Below are 20,490 nucleotides of genomic sequence, written 5' to 3'. Positions count from 1 at the left end.
TTCCTGGCCTTTCAGGCTCTGGGTCTAACACAAGAAAAATTCAAGGCCCCAAATTAACATAATAAGGAGATCGTGTCTATACTGCTGGCAATAAGAAAAAGCAAGAAAAAAATATCTTTTAGGAATCCACTGAACTGGTTTCCCCAAAACTATTATTTGAAATATGATAAGGTATAATAAGGAATAAACAAGGCTATATAAGGATTATAAAGATACAAACATAAGCAAGCACGATAAGGAATATGGGAGCAGTGTATAACACAAGGATTAAGAGTTTAAACTTTGAACTTGAATGAATTCCAAGTCTGCCACTTAGTGGCCAATTACTTCTTTTATTTCCTCGTGTGTAAAATAGGGAGAATAATGCACCTACGTCATAGCAATACTAAGAGGATTAAGTGATAACTGATGGGAAGCACTTAGCACATAACCGGGAATAATAAATGTGTCATAATGGTAGTTGCTTTATTACCCTAAAACATTGTTTTTTCCTTTCCCACAAGACCAGTTTTCAATTATCAACAATTGTGATACATCCAGTATTAATTTTCTTTCATATGCATTTAACCGTAAGAGCACGTGTGTATGCAAAAGACAGAGAAAATTTACTATCTATTGTTAAGGATTAGAGAAAGCAGAAACCCCTCCTCAAGGATTCTAGATTAATTATGCTAGCACTGCCTACAACTAAATATTTTGTAGCATTTGAGGAGAAAATCAAGTCAGCACGCATCATTCCTCCACTCAGGTGTAAGAAGGAATTGGGTGGTGACTTTGCCCCAGGATAGAACACAAGCTGGGAAGTGGACACAGGAGAAGAATCCAGATCTCCCAGGGATCAGAAACTGTCTCTGTGGAAAGCTAACACCTCCTAGCTCCACTTTAAAGATGGGCCTTTTCCTAGTGATGGGAAGGCTCCTTCCCTAAGGCCCAGAGAGTGACATACTCTCTGGGGAAGTGGTGGGAAGACTCGCCACCACTTTACTGAAGAGCACAAAAGGGTGACCAAGTGGACAGGCCAATGAAGATCACTCTGCAGCTCACATGTGATGCTGGGGGTTTTCTAAGCCTAGAAAGCCCCCGATCACTTCCACCCCATACAGTATCAGAATTAAAGCACAAAGAGAAAAGGATGTTTGAGGAATCTTCAGCCTACTGTCAATAATTAAATTTAGGAAAACAAATAAATAAAAATCAACACGCTGTACACAGAGTCACACAATGTTGTCTGTATTTCAAAAAGTTGAAAGAAAAAAGTTGTTTCCACCACTAATATAATATAGTGTGTAGCTTTCTAACTGCCCAAAGATGTGTCAAAGTTGTAGTGAAGTGAATCTCGAACATTTAACATGCCAGCTCACCAACTGTTAGCTTCAAGGACACATACAAACACACGCACGCGCGCACACACACACACACACACACACACACACACACACTCCCCAAAACTGAGCAGTCCTCAGATGAAAACTTACCCCACAATGGATAACGGATAATTGAACTATTATTAATCTCATTTAGATACGAAGAAACTTTTTAAAGGAAATTATTGTAAGAAAATATGGCTTTTTTTAAGCTCTTGAAATAAATTCTTGTTTTCCCATTTTTAACACATGAAGTCGTCATCTGAAACAGAGGCATCCTGAGAGATGGCTGTCACACAGAATAAGAAATTCAGGTTTGACTGCTGCTTGAAGTTATAAAAACAGCCAGCAGTAGCTCGTCCATCCTTCCCTGCCCTTCACATCAACAAGAGCTCAGGCATAGCCTAGAAGAAAAATGGCTGAAGAATATCTAGTAGTAGTAAGACTACCAGAGCCTAACTTTTAGACCTTCCCCCTTTTTATGCCACTGTAAATACTCTTTCTCCAACTATATGAAGTGTGCTGGCAAAGACTTGACAGTATAAAATCAATTAAGGTGTCAAGTGGAGAAAAAAAAAATTTTTTTAATGTACCTGACGATAAGGCTCACAATATAGAAACAGAACATCTCCTGAGCACATCCTGGGCAGCTCATTGGAACAATGCTCAGGAGCCCTGATGTCCACTTCGAGATGCCCTGAGACCCCTGATCTCCAGGCAGGTACACAGACACCAAGCTCTAAGCCAAATCTTTAATTTTGGAATCAAAAATCTATCACCGTGGAGTATAAATACTTAAGACTGTCATAAGTATTTTTCTAATTTCTTCATCAATATCATCTTGCCATGGATGGGGAGGGTTCTTGGCTATACCCTCAACAACAAAAAAAAAGAAAACGCAAATTCCCTATAAAGGATAAACTACAACCTGGCTTAAAAAAAAAAAAAAAAAAAAAAAAAAAAAAAAAAGGGCTTCCCTGGTGGCGCAGTGGTTGAGAATCTGCCTGCTAATGCAGGAGACACGGGTTCGAGCCCTGGTCTGGGAAGATCCCACATGCCACGGAGCAAATGGGCCCGTGAGCCACAATTACTGAGCCTGCGCGTCTGGAGCCTGTGCTCCGCAACAAGAGAGGCCGCGATAGTGAGAGGCCCGCGCACCGTGATGAAGAGTGGCCCCCGCTTGCCACAACTAGAGAAAGCCCTCGCACAGAAACGAAGATCCAACACAGCCATTAATAAATAAATAAAGCACACCTAGTATAGTGTAATTTAAAAAAAAAAAAAAAAAAAAAAAAAAGCATTCCCTTGCACATGATACAGATTACAACAAGCCTGTTTTACTGGACAGGTCTCACACAAGTGAGGTCTACAACAACTAGGGTTGTGTAAATCATAATCCCATCTTGCCACACATGAGCAAGCATGCAGACCGTACAATGCCCCCCAACCCTCCCCTAACCCGGTCCCCACCTCTCAAGGCCCCCTCCTTATCCTACTGCCACCACAACACAAGCGCACACACACTTACTTCACACCCGCAGACTTTGCTTGTAGGGCGCTGCTCCAGAAATCATCAACGTTTTCTGGTTCAGAAAAGGCCTGAAGGCAGGCACTAAATGGTATCTTGGCACGAACCAGCTCGGGAAGGGGTCTTCTGTTTGCTTCTGCTTCCCTTCTCGTTAGTTCATAGGCGATCAGTTCATCTGAATAAAAGAGCAAATGAATGACTTTGCAATCACTTAATTTCGTGAAATGAAAAAGACCCCCTTGAACAATGAACCATCTTCCCTGAAGGTTTCTGGGGTGGGGCAGGATTGCTGACTTGCTGCCCTCCACAGAACCAGAGGAGCCTGCTGAAATCCTGTTTAGAGTGGCACAGCCAGGCTGCATTGAGCCATTCATAATTTTTTGCCTGTTCCCCTTGGAGACTGACAGGAGGGAACTGTGAACTCCAGCCCAGGTGAGAGGTTCAGACCACGCATGTGCTGTAAGTGATTCACGAACCTGGACTTTCATTTGTCCAGAGGTCAAGGCTGGTTTGATCCCAATACCACCCTCTAATCACAAAGTCTTCACACCAGAGAATTTCACACTGAAAGAAACCCGAGGGCTCACCTCTTCCCGGCCCTTCACTATGATTAGAGGTCATAGAGGGTGCAGGCCAAAGAGCAGGATGAACTATAAGGACCGCAGTTATCCAAGGCACCCAGCCCATGATCCTACCCAACACTGCCAAGACAACTTCATGTTGGGGTCACCCGACACTGCAGAGAGCAGAGCGGCCAACCTAGAAGGCCCTTCTACACTATCCCTGTTCAAATGGTTAAACACCAAGGGAAAAAGAAGTGAGTGCACCGTGAACTTCCCAAGAGTCAGCAGATCTGCTCTTGGAAACTACCTGTAAGTCAAAATTTTATATAGATTTCAAATGGACCTTTCTGGGAATTTCTTTTGTTACAAAAAAGTCCCTTCTGATTTATCAGTTTTTAGACACACTGATGTACCTCTGTGTTTTCTTAAACACATCTGAATATGCTTTTACAGTTCATTCCTCAGTCCAAAATCAGTTTATGATGGACATCTATCTAGGATGCTAGCATTAGGTGTTCCCAGCAATCAATTTCCTGAGACTAAATTTTAAGTCTCCTTTCTGAAAAAAAAGGAGATTTACCACTCATAAATTCTGAGTTAGGATCACAGAACTGAGCACAATATGTTAGTATTCCCAAGGTAGGCAAGAGACAGCAATTAAGCCCAGTGCTAAGAAGGAAACAAACCACAGACCCCCCCACCCCCATTTCTACTTTGTATAATGAATAAGAATTAAAAAACTGGTCAAAAGCTGCATGAGTTTATAGAAAATGGAAACCGTTTCATCTTAAAATCATCATAATCACCATTTTCCAATTAACACAATAAAGTGACTACACCCCAAACAAACAAACAAACAAACAAACAAAAAGGAAAAAGGCCATCCAGGGAGTCGTTAAACCTTACAAAAATGACCAGTTCACAGGAAATAAGCAATCTAGCAGATAGTTCTCCTTCTTCTGCTTCTAAGATGTTAATTCTAAGAAATACCATTCATCTATTCTGCTTGGGAAGAACCAGATCAGACTGACTGAAGGAACCTTCCCCTGAGATTCCCCCACCTTCCTCCTGGCTTCCAAGCTCCAGAGACCCTTCCAAGGAGCCTCGCCCCACGAAGAGGCCTACCACATTTTATCTCCCACAACAGGCATCTTACTCGGATGCCAAAGCTGGATTATTTTTAAGAGGTCTCTCTCTGCTTGAATGTCCCACATCAAAATATGCAGTTCTGACCACTCCCCTCAGACCTTCCACACAACTTGTGAGTGATAATATTAAATTGCAAATAATTTCCCCTAAATTAAGCTGCCTCTAAACCAAACAGCTGGTCAAATTTATAGGCACTGAAGTAGGTTCCCTCCATAAGCCCTCCACAAAAATGTCAAAAGAAAGTCACATGGGGACTGAGGAAAAGATGAAAAGAGACATGCAAACCAGACACCGTCCGGGCTGGGTCTGCTCCTGGTAGGACTTCGCAGAGACTGAACTGCAGTATCGCTGACTTGAGGGTTTTCACGTGTGAAGAAGCACACTGCTCTTTTCCCACTTTAGAACGTTACCCTTGTTGGTTGCCGCCTCCATGGCCACAGGTAACTGCATCAGGTAATCCACCCTCTCCGTGTAGCGGACTTTTCGGGTCTGACAGCACTGAATACGTTCTTCCACCAAAAACCGAAAAACATCACTGGGGTTTTCTGAGCCAATGCGGTTCCTCTGAAGGTTGGATTATAACAAGTTAGTAAATTTGTGCATATTAAGCCATGAATAAAATTAAGCACAGAATCAAATATAATTCTGGTGTAAAGATCTGGTGTTACTGAACACTCCCTCTGGGCATGCCAGCTCACCAGAGTACAGGAAAAGACTGGTAGTTACCTAAAGTCCAAAAATGGGAGATCGGTTAAATATAGTTCATCATGTGAATTAATATTATGCAGCCGTTAAAAGTTATGTCACAGGGACTGACCTAGAAAGAATTAGAAGAAAGGAGATGTGGAAGCCCAACTAAAGAGAAAGGGAAAAAAAAAAAATCAAGGACTGCCCTGGAAAAATTAAGCCATGTATGATATGATTATATAAATGCACTAATGTAAATGATACACAAATAAAAAAGAAATCATGCTATATTCCAGTAGGTAATGATGTGGCAAAACGTTCACAACAGGTTAAGTGAAAAACGCTGCTCACAAACCAACACGTAGAAAATGGATAGCACCTGGAAAATGACTAGGGGGGAAGGGTCAGACACCCAAATGTTAGCGCTGCTTGTTTGTGGGAGCAGGTAGCATGGGAGGTTTTGATTTTCTCCTCTGTGCCTATGTTTCCACGAGGAACACATCTGTCATCAGGAAAAAAGCAGTTATTTTTTAAGAGAGGGAAAAAAGCCTTTAATCATGAATTCTCAGTGGCCTTTAAAAAACCACAGCATTTAATGGGATTCAACTCTGCTCTGAGCCGAGTGACCATCTCAGAGTGATGGCAGGAAGACACCAAATACCACATGGGACTCTGAAGGAGCTTATCACAGAGACAAAAAAACAAAAAAGGCAAATGAAATAATGGATAAACACTCCCAGAACACGTTCAAATTAGGAGGAGAACAGGGAGACCCACAAGGGCCCAGGAGGCCAGGCATGAGGAGCAACTACATCAAGTGGGCCGAGCAGAGAAAGGCCCAAAGACGCCGACTCTGAAGGAGCCTGGCCGGAGAGAGATTTAGGAGGGGAGTGGAGGGACGCAGCATTCCAGCCACACCAGAAGCGACTGCACGCAGGGGCTGGGCACACTTCTTACAACCCTTTCGAGCATTTTTGAAGACTGACTTACCTCTACTAGATTCACCAGGTGCAAGAAAAATTCCTGGGCATCCTGCTGTCTGTTGGAGGAGAATTCCGGGTGGCTCTTGCTCACAAAGGCCTTAAACATGCGTGGTGAGATCCCATTCTGTTGAGGCTAAAAAAATAAAAATAAAACCAACTCACAATACTTTCATACACATTAGCAGCACTAAGTGGGAAGCGGAGTGGGGATTAACATTAGCCCCGATTTCAGAGAAGAAGACTGAAGCCCACGTTCGCTAAATAGTGATAGCGGCCAGCACGCACTGGTTGTTGATTATGTACCAGGCGCTGTGCTATGAGCCTGACAGGAGAACAGGATGGGGCTCTTCCTGTTGACTTCCTCTGAAGGAAGTTAAAGGAGAGGAGAGGTCTACAGCATCTCCTGTCCCCCCCGGCCCATGAGGGAACACGAGGGAAAGAAAAGGAAAGGGCTCTGCAACGCCCCAGGCAACCGCTGCAGAGCTGCCGGGCTCATGAGCTGGCCCAGGGCTGCTTCTGGAGCAGAGCACGTGGAGCTCCCAGGAGCTTGCCCTCACCTGGAGAAGCGGCAGGAGGCTGCCTGCAGCTGCCAGCATGGGAGGAGCAAGGACAACTCTGGCTGACGAGGATGTGTGACCTTCCCCGGTGGCTAAAAGGACAGCTCAGAAGGCAGCCAGGTTCCCCCAGAAAGGACACTGCATAAGATGATGGGAGGGCAGCTGAGGAGACTCGGGCAGGAGCTGGGGGGGAGAGCGGGGGTTACAGAGGTCATCGGGGAGGGCACCAGGGAAAAGGTCCCTGTGGAGGTCCCTGAGGGGACAAGCAGGGGTGGAGGGCATCTGTAAAGAACCACTAATGTGCCCCCCACAAAGAGGCCGGCCTTGGTAGAAGACTCATGGCAGCCAAGAGGGAGCAAACGCACTAGCTCAGGGAAAGGCTCTGCCTTGTCTCCAATCTCCCCAACCCTTGATCCTTGACTCTGGAGGGGCCAGAGGGGGTGGGAGGAGGCAAAGAGGTGGAGCAAGGACAAAAAAAGACCAGAGGATGCCGACGCGGACCCTTCTACACTACTGGTTTCCAAGCCTCCTGAGCTTGGTAGCGGGAGAAGCTTTAAACTGGCTTTAATGTGAACTGGGCTTTTTAATGCTGGTAATCTGCAGGAAATCCAGGCACTCTGCCCGGGATACTCCGAAGAGGCAGAGGGGAAGATCCACATCACCTTTAAAGACAGAGGTGGGCTCAGGATAAAGCTGTTTCCATCTAATAATGGTGCTACATGTCACCTCGTTTAATACTCACAGTAACCCTATGAAGAAGGTACTACCACCATCCGCATTTTGCAGCTAAGGAAACGGAGACTGCAGAGGAGTGCCACAAAGGTCTGTCAACTGAACGTGGTCTTACGACCAGATTATTATGCAGCCAGCAAAGAGCAGAACCGGAATGAACTCCAGGTTCTGATCCCAATTCCAGGCTCTCGGCAGCAGAACCACAGTGGCAGCTGTAGCACAGCACGTCTCAGTGAGACAAACCTCCCCTTGCCAATCAAGCAGAAGAAGTAACTCATGTGCTCTCTGCAAAGGTGCACCCACTTCTCAAAATCTCCACATGCTCAGCTTCCAGGCCACCTTCCCCTCCTCTGAAGTCCAGAGAACTTGCTATCTGGGCCATCACTGAGCACATAGCACAACATGCCTCCTACTTCGTTTAACTTTCAGCCCACTCTGGCCCATCTCCTCAGCCTGACTGCAGTCCTTGGCAGGCGGAGGCCTTGTCTCACACTTCTTTGAGATCTGGACACCAGGGTCAATGCCCAGGGTCTGGAGGCCACGACAGGTGTGCACAATCACACAGTCAGATGCAACAGGTGATGGGAAAACCCCAAGAGCTATCTCCCTGCCGCCACAGGGCAGCTCTACATATAAAATCTCTCCAACACACGTGTTCTAAGCAACGTTTCTAATAAAACTCGGGTGAATTTTCCTGTCCTGCTGAAAATATATCCGACCTAGGCATCCAGCATTTACCGATCAACTCCTTCATGTAGAACACATTGGGGGTTCTGCCCTCCAAGAGCTGACAGACAACGGCAGGGTGGGAGGGTGATGAGAGACAACACATATCTATAACAAACGTTAGGGAACACTGCAGAGGACTTGAAACAGTGCTGAGAGCTCTGGGAGAAGAATTCCCCAAAGTAGCAGCATCTGAGGACTTGGAACCTGTACATAAATGACCAGCTTACACACACACGAGGCTTCAGATGTACTTCTAGGGCTAAGTGAAGACCAATTTATATCTGATGATCAGCTTAACTACCCACACATACACCTCCCGAAAGGAATGTAAAAGTTGGAACTTTCTCCAGTCACAATGCTGATGTATATCTACATGGTATCAGCCAACACACACATGCAAAAATAATGCCTTATATTTGCATAATGACTAACACTTAGTCATTCATGCAATAGAAATTTACCGAGTGTTATAAAATGTCAGACACTATTCTAAGTACGTGGATGAATATTTACCAGGTGCCAGGCATAGTTCTGAACACTTTATACATGCGTCTTACTTAAATCACCCAACTTCATGAGGTGATTACTACGATTATTTTCCCCACTTGACAGATGAGGAAACTGAGGCAAAGAGGAGTTAAGTAACTGACCCAGGATCACACAACTAGAAAAGTCAATCGCAGTCTCTCTTTATCCGTCTTTTTCTCTTGCGTCCTAATACTGCTTGTTGCACACATGTGCCTAGTTCTCACCTCTGATGTCCCTGAGTCCCTCTTACCAGTTGCCAGCAGACAGTCTGTCTGGACTCTGGGCAAGCCCTCTTCAAACCCACGCAGCCCTGGGGCCAACATCACAGGCCAGGCCAGCAATGCCAGACATGTCCACTCTGGGCAGTGCAGAGACACCACTTGGAATACATCTATTTGTGTTGTGCATTTCGGCTTAGGCACGCACATAAGCACACACTCACTGCCTGCTGCTGCTGGTGTCACTTCTTACAAGCTGTGCTTGGAACTTGCAGTGGTTGCCAGCCCCCATCAAAGCAGCTGCTTGGAAAAGTTTACTAACTTGCTGAAAACAAATTCTGAACAGCTGGCTGCTGCTCTGTGCCACCATGTGGTTGTGCAGCTGGGAGGAGACGTTTCAACGGAGACCCCGGTGAAAACTCCAGAGATTCAGCCCCGCACTCGGACTGCCGCCCAGCCTCATTCATTCCCCTCCCATGCCTCTTCTCTCTCGGTGCCCATTTCAGTTCTTTGTTTTCCCTCAGCTGACCCTGCTTAATCCCTGGTGCAACAGACAAGCTATAGCTTGAGAACGGATGGTCACTGAGAAGTTACTTGAAAAGCTTCCTAACCGGAGAGATGCTGTCTCTCCCTCCCCACATCCCACGGCGGACCAGCTCCTGGCTTTCACAGCTGGGTTGGATTTATCTCAAACTCGGCCTCCCCGCACTTAAAGCCTAACCATCAGCTGACCCCTCTGCCTACACCCACATCCCACACCTATTTTGTCTCTGATTTCTTTTCTTTTTTTTTTTTTTTAAAGCTGTTTTGGTTTTTTTTTTTTTTTAATTTTATAGCTACTTTATTTATTTATTTATTTATTTATTTTTGGCTGTGTTGGGTCTTCGGTTCGTGCGAGGGCTTTCTCTGGTTACGGCAAGTGGGGGCCACTCTTCATCGCGGTGCGGGGACCGCTCTTCATCGCGGTGCGCGGGCCTTTCACTATCACGGCCCCTCCCGTTGCAGGGCACAGGCTCCAGACGCGCAGGCTCAGTAGTTGTGGCTCACGGGCCCAGCTGCTCCGTGGCATGTGGGATCTTCCCAGACCAGGGCTCGAACCCGTGTCCCCTGCATTAGCAGGCAGATTCTCAACCACTGCGCCACCAGGGAAGCCTGTCTCTGATTTCTGAGGGGAGGTCTCACTAATTCCCATGTTCAACTATTACTATGTTCGCTTCATGTCTGATAGAAAATCAGGCTATAAAAAAAAATGAGCCTGAATCTAATTAAGCTTCCAGATCTAACTTCCAGCTTATAAGAAACACAAGCTAAACAATACCTCAAGGAAGCAATCATTAGAGCAATCCTGGGGCAAATGATCCAGCTCCTTCAACAAATCAATCGCTTGCAAAAAGAGAGGGACTCTGAAAAGATGTCTTTGATACTGCAGGGAAAAATCTGGATATGGGCTGGGTATTGGATGATCCATTTTGTTGTAACACTTTAAGCAACTTTCAACATGACATTAATGTTTAAAAAAAAAAGAAAGTATTCTAGTTATAGGTGCATACTGAATATTTACAGGCGAAAAGGATGATGCTTAGATTTTGTGTCAAAATACTGCAGGGAAAGGAGAGGAAGGGAAGGAGGAGGGAAGGGTAAAATTGAGTTCAGGAGGGACTGATGAAACCAGATTGGCAGTAATGGTGACTGCTGAAGCTACATGATGGTACATAGAGACTCATTATACTTTGCTCTCTACGTGTGTGTATATTTGCATATTTAAATAATTTTTTTAAAAGGTCAGGCTCTAGAATAAGGCAGTTACTTAAAAGAAACCAAAAAGCCTAAATAAGAACCAAAAGGAATTCCCTGTGAGTCTAGTGGTTAAGACTTGGCGCTTTCACTGCTGTGGTCCGGGTTCAATCCCTAGTCAGGGAACTAAGATCCTGCAAGCCATACGGCACCGCCAAAATAAATAAATAAGAACCAAAGAAGTGAATCAAAGAAATAACATGTTTCCTGGTTGGCACTGGGTCAGTGTCATCACCTGAGTGTCCCCTACGGGCCCATCACCAAACAAGACGAGAGAGATCAAACTGACCAAGAATCAGACCTGCCTTCAGGAAGCTCTCGCTCTTGCTGTGAGCTGCCCCTCAGACCCCAGAAGCAAAGGCTAGTCCTGACAACTAACTTTATAAGAGGGGAGGCCCAGATAGTCTCCTAAATAGCAACCACCTAAGGAACCTGTCATAGTTATAGGGTGCTGTACTTACTTTCTCCATCAGCAACTGCAAAACAGATCAGCTAAAGTTGGAGAGAGGACTACCTGCCGTGTTCAGAATCTTTCCCAAATGCTTACACAGAACTTTGTTTAACACTGCAACCAAGAAGGCAGCCAGACAGTGTCCACTCATATTCCTCTGAGGCTAATGCTTTAATTAATAAACAAGCAGCAAGACTGAGGCTTTATATCACTTTAGAGCAACGGTTGTACAGATGCTTACATTGTAAGATCACAGGAATGAAAAAAAAATACATGCATCTCAGCCTGTCCCCAACGCACAGGTGTATGTCATCTGTTGATTTAAATTTTTAACCTTAAACCCTAAACCTTGGACCAGTAATTCCTAACTCACGTCCAAACCGCAAATCTCCTAAGCTAAAGGAACAGAGGGTATTCCCCCAAGCTATTTTTCGTATTTCAAAAGATGAGTTAGAAATGTTACATTTGCCCAAAGAAGGAAAATGGAGGTTAGTGAAAACAAAGTTCTTATGTTTGGAGCTAAAATTACATCATCTGGAAGTAGAACCCTGGTTATATCATGCTGACCAAAAACTGAGACCAGCAATTCTGTGTCAAGGATTAGTTAGATGGGAAATTAAATGAATTGTCACTTAAGAAACAGTTTGTTCGGAATACAGAATTGTTAATAATGTGGTATCTTCAGAAAGAGAAAGAAATTATGGAGTATTCAGCATTAAAATGTGTGAAAGCACTGTCTTAGAATGCATAAAGATCAGGAATATTATTTTTTGAAGAAGAAAAAGTGTCCTTTTATAGTGAGGAGGCTTTAGCTATTATAGACGCAATTTAATTTTAAAAATCAATTCAACAAATTTATACAGAAATGGCAGTGCCCCCCAAAAAACACTGCAAATCTTTTTATAGATGAAATATGTATTAAGCATGCATATGTAAAAACTAGATTTCACCTTGGTCTGTAGCAGAGCAATTTAATATCCAGAAGTATATATTTTATAAATGACCCAAGATGTGGGTAGCCCAAGTTACTGGGCTACCTGGTAATTCCGCAAACTTTAAGCAACCCCTTTTTTTTTTTTTAACTTTTTATTTTATATTGGAGTAGAGTTGATTAACAATGTTGTGTCAGTTTCAGGTGTACAGCAAAGTGATTCCGTTACACATATACATGTACCTATTCTTTTTCAAATTCTTTTCCCATTTAGGTTGTTACATAATATTGAGCAGCGTTCCCTGTGCTATACAGTAGGTCCTTGTTGGTTGTCCATAGAGCAGTGTGTACATGTCAATCCCAAACTCCCAATCTATCCCTTCCCCTAACCTTCCCCCCTGCTTTGTAAATAAGTTCATTTGTATGTTTTTTGGGTTTTTTTTTAGATTCTGCATGTAAGCAGATTATCATACTATATTTCACTTTCTCTGTCTGACTTACTTCACTCAGTATGACAATCTCTAGGTCCATCCATGTTGCTGCAAATGGCATCATTTCATTCTTTTTAATGTAAGCAGCCCCTTTTGTCATCCACTTACCAGAATCTACACATTGAGGCACTGGGAGCCTGAAACAAGTACTGGAACAACTGTTAGGGAAGCAGGACAGTGCAGTGGTCAATTCTGCACACACTCAGGGCCAGACTGCCTGGTGTAAACCCCAGCTCTCCCACTCCCTGGCTTTGTAACTTTAGGTTAGGATTCTGTGCATCCATTTCTGCATCAGTGAACATACAGGAAGGGCCTGGCCTTTCGTAAGCACTATGTAATGCTAGTTATTGGTATCTCTGGTGGTGACCCTGTAAAAAAGCATTCCCGCCACATGGCTCTGTGTTCTCTCCCCTCCACCACACATTCCTCTCGTAATCTATCCTCTCCTTTGCTTCAGCACATCTTCTTTCATCTCTTGGAGCATTTCAGGCTCATCTACAAGATAAGACACAAACACCAGAGACCTAGGACAAGACCACCTGACCAAAGGGCTCCTGAGACCTGGAAGAAGAAAGATTCTCACAAATTGGTTTCTCTGAAACCAACTGCCAGTGAAAATCCTGATGCCTCAGAAAGTAATTCTCTCCACTGTCAAGAGGAGTGGAGACTTTACAATGAATTACTTGCCTGTTCAAGTAACAGCTTGAAACTGGCACCTCCAGGGCCACAAAGAAAATCATACGGTCAACTCAAGCTCATTCTGCATGTTAAAGGGACCCAATTGATCCTAGCATGTCGGAGCGGGGAAAGGACTTTACAAATCATCTAGATCAAGGGTCACATACCCAAATACCCAGCGTACCAGCCAGGTCACGAACCACAAAGGGACTGGAGCCAGCTGGGGACAGTGTGTCCTGTATGAAGGGAGGGCTGCTACTCAGCTCCAGCCAACTGCTGTCGCGGGCCTGGGACTGCCAGAGGCTCTGAGTGTTTGAAAGAAGCTGGAAAGTCAGATTCTGGGGAGGGGGGGAGGTGCAAGCAAAACACACCTGCAGGACAGATATGGTCCAAGTGCTGCCGGGTTTCACACCTTGAACCAGACAGGGCAGGGCAAGCCTCAGACCCCTGGAGATCACACAGCTACCACGCTAATCCAATGGTGGGGAGGGGACTAGGGTCCCCAGCTGTTCACAGACTAAATAAGGAATATGACTTATATAAGAACTACTTTTTTTCTAATGTAAAAGGATATTGTGATATTAAAACCAAATTGTCCTTCCAAACACTGCTAAATTGATGAGTTTTCATTTCCCATTTTCTCAAATGAGGAGATTCCAAAAGCACAACAGTCCTGTACTGTACACAGATTTTATCTACATTAGAGAGGGGACCTTCACACTTGCACTATTCACAACCGCCAGCGAGACCAATCTTCCATTTGATGGTTGAGACTGAAAGGTTACGGGGCTTGCCCCCAGTCTCCAGATCCCTTGCAAAGGCAGAAGAGGAAGCCAGGCTCCCGAGTCCCAATTAGTCTCCGTCTCCTCCACCAGGGCAGGTGGACTCTGCCCCAAGAGTGGCCCAAGAAGTGACAGCCTGGATGAAAACCCAGGATAAATGTGATCAAAAACAACATTTGGGGCCAAGTTTTTTCACCATCATCTCTTCAAAGTTCCACAGGAGCTCAGAGGTAGAAGAAGCCTGGATAACCCGATACCCCAGCCCAACTCCCGAACCACCTCAACTGCATCCCAACTGGAGGTCTTCCTGTCTGGGGTGGATAAGGGACTCATTGTTGCAATGCTGGGTAACAATGCAACTGGAGGACTTAGGTTTGCCTGGCCATGACACTCTGATCTCCAGGCCTGGCCCTCAAAATGTCTACATCCCTCTCCCCACCCCCAGACACTGCCTCTATATGTTCCCTTCCTAGTCTCTCTTCTCCCGTTTGCTCCATTTCCCCAACTAATTGACTTCCTTATGAAAAAGAACTTATTCACTTTCGACTCTTGCTCTCAGTCTGCAGGCATTAGTCAAGGATGACTGACTTAAACTGGGAGCACAGAGGTCACACACCCGAGAAACAGAACTGAAAGAACTTGCCCACTAAGTCAAGACAAGGTACCCTGGAGGCAGAGCAGGCGCTGGGGAAGCGGGGCCTGCGTTCCACCCGGGATGACTGCAGCTGTGGGAGCCAAGATCGCCAAATACAGCTGTGTAAGCTGCGCACTGCACAACTCCAAGGGCACCACTCCAAGAGGCCAGGCTGCGAGTGGCGCCATCTGGAGTTGCGTTAACAGAGCAGCCCAGGGAGGGGTCAGTGGCCCAACCTGCAGGCACATGGAAATGGGAGTCTGGCTATTAGGAGATGAAGCACATCTTTCAATGAGTCAGGTAGTAGTGACTGAATGGCCAACTGAGTTTCTTATACTGGAGTGTGCTTACAAACTCCCCGGCAGCTTAGTTAAAATGAGGGCTGCCCAGCCCTCCCCGGAAATTCAGAATCCTCAGCTCTAGGGGCGGGATAGGAAGATGTGTGTTGTTTTTTTTTTAACAACCAGCCACTTGAGAAACCCTAGCAAACAGAGTTGAGGCTTAGGAGAACACAAACACTAGAAGGGCCAAGGTTGGGTTACCGAGGGGAAAATGTTTATATTTTTATACGTTTATTCCTTCCATTCCAGCTCTATTCTATGAATAATATTATTTCTAAAGACCATTAATGATGGCAATCACATATAATCCATGAAGCAAATGCCACCAGAAACCCCAACCCTGGCTATTCCTTACCACGATTTTTAAGAGCAGACAGACACCCTAGACCCTGAAATGAAAGAGCTATTTTGACAGCTTGCTAAATTGATGGCCACCATTCGCCAAATCATAGGAAATCCATGCCCTTGCTGAGAAGGTTCCTCTTTCCACCGTTTCAGTGTGGCAAACACCCAGACACATACCTTGTGCTCCTCCTTCATCACCTGTTCAATGAGCTCGGATTTCATGGGAGGTTTTGAATACTGGCCTGAGAGAAGGCCATGTCCTAACTTAGTCCTGGACAGAAGGGAGAAACAGACAAAAAGGTTATTGCTGTTTCCCCTCAGAGATATTAAAGTTACCTACAAATTTCAATAAGTACAGCTGCTTTTAGGTGGAACACTGTATCTCAATTACTCACAAGTAACTTCTCTGTTTGATTCTGCTTGATACTGATTCCATTTTCAACTTTTCTCAGTACTTTACAATTTTACTGATTTTTTTCTTTTTTACAAAAGCAACACATGCTTATTTCGGAATACTTTTAAAAATACGGACAGTAAAGAAGAGAATTGCCTTTAATTCTGCAACCCAGAGAAAACCACTAGGAACACTATATCAGATACTTAAAAACTACAACAGGGCACTTACATCTGTGTGTTGAAATCTTGTGTTGGATCTAAAGGAGAGTAGTCAAATATTCTTGGAAGATTTCCTACATACCTAGAAAATGAAAAGCAACAGTCAAAACATAGGAACTGAGAGATGAACAGAACCAAAATAAGCTATCATCCTAGCTAAGACCTTCTTGCCTTTCTGTCAACACTAAATCATCCACCTGAAGAGAATTTTTTCCTGAGCTCCTACCTCTGCAGTCATATTCATGGGCCTCCCTAAAATGTTTATGCTTCTATCAATGGGTCAAACCCCAGGTACGAATTAGAATCCCCTAAAGAGTTTCTAGAAAAAATACAAAAGCCAGAGCCACTCCCAGATGTTCTGATTTCACTGCCTGAGGTTGAGGCCTGAGATTTGGAATCTTTTACAAGTTCCCCAAGTGAGTCTAACATGTAGCCAGAGTCAAGGACCACTGGCTTACGCCATCTCAACTACCTTCCCAAAAACGAAAGGTGAGGTTAGGAACTGTTCTGGTGGTGTCAAAATGAATAATGACAGCAGTAACAACTACTGTTTCTGAAGCGTTTCCTAAACTGCCTGATTAAGACTTCATTACAACCACATGAGGAAGGGATTATTGTCGTTACCTCATTTGAGAGATGAGAAATCAGGGTGCAAATTCATTAGGTAGCTTCCAAAATCACCCAGGAGGGAGTGATGAAGCCCAGAGTAGACCCAGGCGGCCTGGCTCCCAAGCTGTGCCCTGAACCACACTGCCAGATGTACCTGCCCCATCCACAGTCCCCTGTGCAGCCCAAAAGCCCTCCTTCTGACCAGTTTACCTGACAGAGCAGCCTAACTGTAACCATCCATCTCTCATCTCAACACACAATCATTTCCTTTTTTTTAAATTTTCCTCCAAACGTGTCAAAAATATATTTTCCTGTATTAGTTGTTTCCAATAGTACATATCTGTCAGTCTGTCTACAGAACAATCTTCAAAATTAAGTAGATGAATAAACTAATATCTTTTTCATTGAACAAGCATGTTTTTCAAAAGAGAAAGCACATAAGTGAATTCATTACATTTAAATAATTATACATAGATTGGGAATTATTTTAATTTTAATTTTTTTAATATCTTTATTGGAGTATAATTGCTTTATAATGGTGTGTTAGTTTCTGCTGTATAACAAAGTGAATCAGCTATACATATACATATATCCCCATATCCCCTCCCTCTTGCATCTCCCTCCCACCCTCCCTATCCCACCCCTCTAGGTGGTCACAAAGCACCGAGCTGATCTCCCTGTGCTATGCGGCTGCTTCCCACTAGCTATCTATTTTACATTTGGTAGTGTATATATGTCCATGCCACTCTCTCACTTCTTCCCAGCTTACCCTTCCCCCTCCCCATGTCCTCAAATCCATTCTCTACATCTGCGTCTTTATTCCTGTCCTGCCCCTACGTTCTTCAGAACCATTTTTTTTTTTAGATTCCATATATATGTCAACACACAATCATTTCTTTCACTTCTTAAGTTCATTTCCTATTTCACACTCCCTGCTTTGTGCTGTTCACCTTTCCCTCTTGAGGCTTGGACTCTCTGAGCCTGACAGCTCTAGGAAGAAGCATCCAGAAGCAGATCCCTCTCCTTGTCCCTTCCTGCACCCTGCCTTGCCTGCTTCTCTGACCTCGTTCCCACCCCTCTCTTCCAGACCACAACGCCCCGGCCATTTCCCCTTCTTGCTGCCCAGGGCACACCAAGCTCGCTCCTGCTTCAGGGTCATGCCATCCTGCTTTCTCTTTCCTGGAACGCTCTCTCTACGGATCCTTGCTCCCTTTCATGTTCCATATCACCTGAGCCTGGCTAACTTGCTTCTTGGCATGAATCACTATTTGCAACTACACAATTTATTTATGTTCTTGTTTATTATCTTTCTAGAGATTACATACTAGAATATAATCTCCATGAAGGCAGAGACTTTAAATGACTGCATCTCCAGCACTAGAACAGCATCTAACATGTAAAAGGCACTCGATAAATACGTGTTGAATGAATATATTCATATCATTTAATCACACAACCAATTTTCATAACTGACTACCTAATGACCCAACAGAACAGGCATTACTGCATTAAAGTCTTGGCAGAGAACCATGATACACTACAGTTAGTAATGACCTCTAATTAGATCCCTGAAATACTAGAAACTTCTAGGCACCTGCTGATTACAAACTCGGAATTTGTATCCAAGGTTATGTACCAACATAAAAATTAACAGAGCACACGTCTCTGGAATAGTCCCATTCAAATGGCTTTTGGTTGTATCACTAGAACAACAATTCCATTTAGAAATTTTCCATGGACCAAGAGCCAAATAATAGATAAACCAAACTATATTCAGAGTCAGAGGTTGCACTGAAGAATTCTTAATTAATATACAACACGATAAACATTATAAATATTAGCTCTCTTACAATCCAGTCTTTATCATATCTCAAAACCTAACAAGACAAAAAAAAATCCACTGGTAAGATGGGCATTAGTGAAAAGCTTACACTTTCCGGCAAGGTTGATGGAGAAGAATAAAGTTAAAGGGGGTAAATCTTTGATGTCAGAAAAGTCCATTTTGCTAGTAATTTATATTCCTTTTCTAATCAATGAGGAGTATCCTCTATTACAACAAAATTAAATTAAAAGGCAGCAGTAGGGGCTTCCCTGCAGTAGTTAAGAATCCGCCTGCCAATGCACGGGACACGGGTTCAAGCCCTGATCTGGGAAGATCCTACATGCCGCGGAACAACTAAGCCTGTGCGCCACAACTACTGAGCCTGCGCTCTAGAGCCCGCGAGCCACAACTACTGAAGCCCGCGTGCCTACAGCCCATGCTCCGCAACAAGAGAAGCCACCGCAATGAGAACCTTATGCACCGCCAACGAAGAGTAGCCCCTGTTCGCTGCAACTAGAGAAGGCCCATGCGCAGCAACAAAGACCCAACGCAACCAAAAATAAAAAATAAATAAATTTTTAAAATTTAAAAAATTTTTAAAAGGCAGCAGTAATGCTGGATAATTTTTAAAGTATCAATACTTATATCTTCAATTTGTAATCTAGTGGTTTTCAAAGCAAACAACAGTTTTGCTATCTGACAATCCATCTTCGTTGTCATTCAATTCGTACAACAGTTTATTTAGATTTGCTCCTCATCGGAATTATTTTGAAATGTAAACTGGGTTCAAGTGGCAGGCAGGGTATCAAGGAGTCCGGCTGATGTTCCCGAATTACACCGTGGTTGTGCGTAAGTCATTTAATCTCTCTGTGAGTCACCCTTTCTACTTACAAAATGGAGATACCAGTCCTGGACATAACTCCACTAAGTTAGTCCCACTGGGGAAAAAGGAGTTTGAAGAGCAAGTACTTCAACCCAGTGATATTTGGTAAAAGAACCAAAAGACCTAGGACAAGTACGAAAAATAAGTTGCTCATGTTCTAATATATACAGTAAATGTTTAGGAAATAGAATACAAAATGTTAGATACTACAAAATTCTACAACCCTTGAAACGAGACCAGGTGAGAGATTCAAATCTTAATTCCAAATTATAGACATGAGGTACATTTTTTCATCGAAGAAAAAATTCAGGAAGTTAATTGTTCATCAAACTTTCAAGTGTAGAAAATATTTTCAAAAACTGTAGGCTGTAAAGCACTAAAAATGTTGTTGTGCTTTGTAACAAAAGAATATAAGTGTCTTCCATTCTAGTTTAAAAGAAATAATAATTATACAACACCTACCATAAGGACTTTCCCTCAATAGTTAAAAAAAAAAATCTTGGAGCATGAGACAGATAAGATGAAGCTACATTGTTTCCAAATCAAATGATAATACAGGTATGAGACATGGGTAAGAATTTATAAAAATAATACAATGCATGATGCGTACCTTTGAAAAGGTTTTCGCATCTCAGAGCTTCAAACTTGCTCCTGCTTTTCTCCAAAACCCTGTCTACACTCCTCCTGCACATCAGTCAAGGTGAGTATCCCTTTGTGTGTCCCTTCTTCAAAGAGATCCTCCCTGACCACCTCCTTCCCTTTTCCTTCATGGAATTTACCATATTTATAACCATGCAGTTGTTCTTATGATTACAGATACTCCTCAGCAAAGGATGGGGTTACATCCCAATAAACCCATCATAAGTTGATGATATCGTACACTGAAAATGCATTTACAATACCTAACCTATCAAACATTGAAGCTTAGTCTAGCCCACCTTAACCATGCTCAGAACACTTACATTAGCCTACAGTTGGGCAAAATATCTCGCACAAAGTCTATTCGATAATAAAGTGTTGACTATCCAATCTAGTTTATTGAATACTGTACTGAAAGTGAAAAACAGAAAGGCTGT

The 20,490-nt window shown here is 43.7% G+C and overlaps 1 protein-coding gene across 3 annotated transcripts in view; it reads right to left on the bottom strand.

Moving 5' to 3' along the window:
• Nucleotides 1-20,490, bottom strand: part of USP13 (ubiquitin specific peptidase 13) — a 120,970-nt gene that overhangs the window by 41,435 nt on the left and 59,045 nt on the right. For all 3 annotated transcript variants that reach the window (XR_009008228.1, XM_057545872.1, XM_057545873.1), the window contains exons 9-13: nt 16,111-16,182; nt 15,663-15,756; nt 6,282-6,407; nt 5,015-5,168; nt 2,893-3,067 (exon numbers count right to left, since the gene is read on the bottom strand). Coding sequence is in view for 2 of the 3 variants with exons in the window: in XM_057545872.1 (XP_057401855.1) it covers nt 2,893-3,067; nt 5,015-5,168; nt 6,282-6,407; nt 15,663-15,756; nt 16,111-16,182 (621 nt within the window). In the remaining variant the exon portion in view is untranslated. The remainder of the gene's footprint in view (nt 1-2,892; nt 3,068-5,014; nt 5,169-6,281; nt 6,408-15,662; nt 15,757-16,110; nt 16,183-20,490) is intronic.

The sequence above is a fragment of the Balaenoptera acutorostrata genome, chromosome 4 (genome assembly GCF_949987535.1).
Source record: "Balaenoptera acutorostrata chromosome 4, mBalAcu1.1, whole genome shotgun sequence".
Lineage (NCBI taxonomy): Eukaryota > Metazoa > Chordata > Mammalia > Artiodactyla > Balaenopteridae > Balaenoptera > Balaenoptera acutorostrata.
Note: the sequence above shows the minus strand (reverse complement) of the source record. Positions and strands in the feature narration are given on the sequence as shown.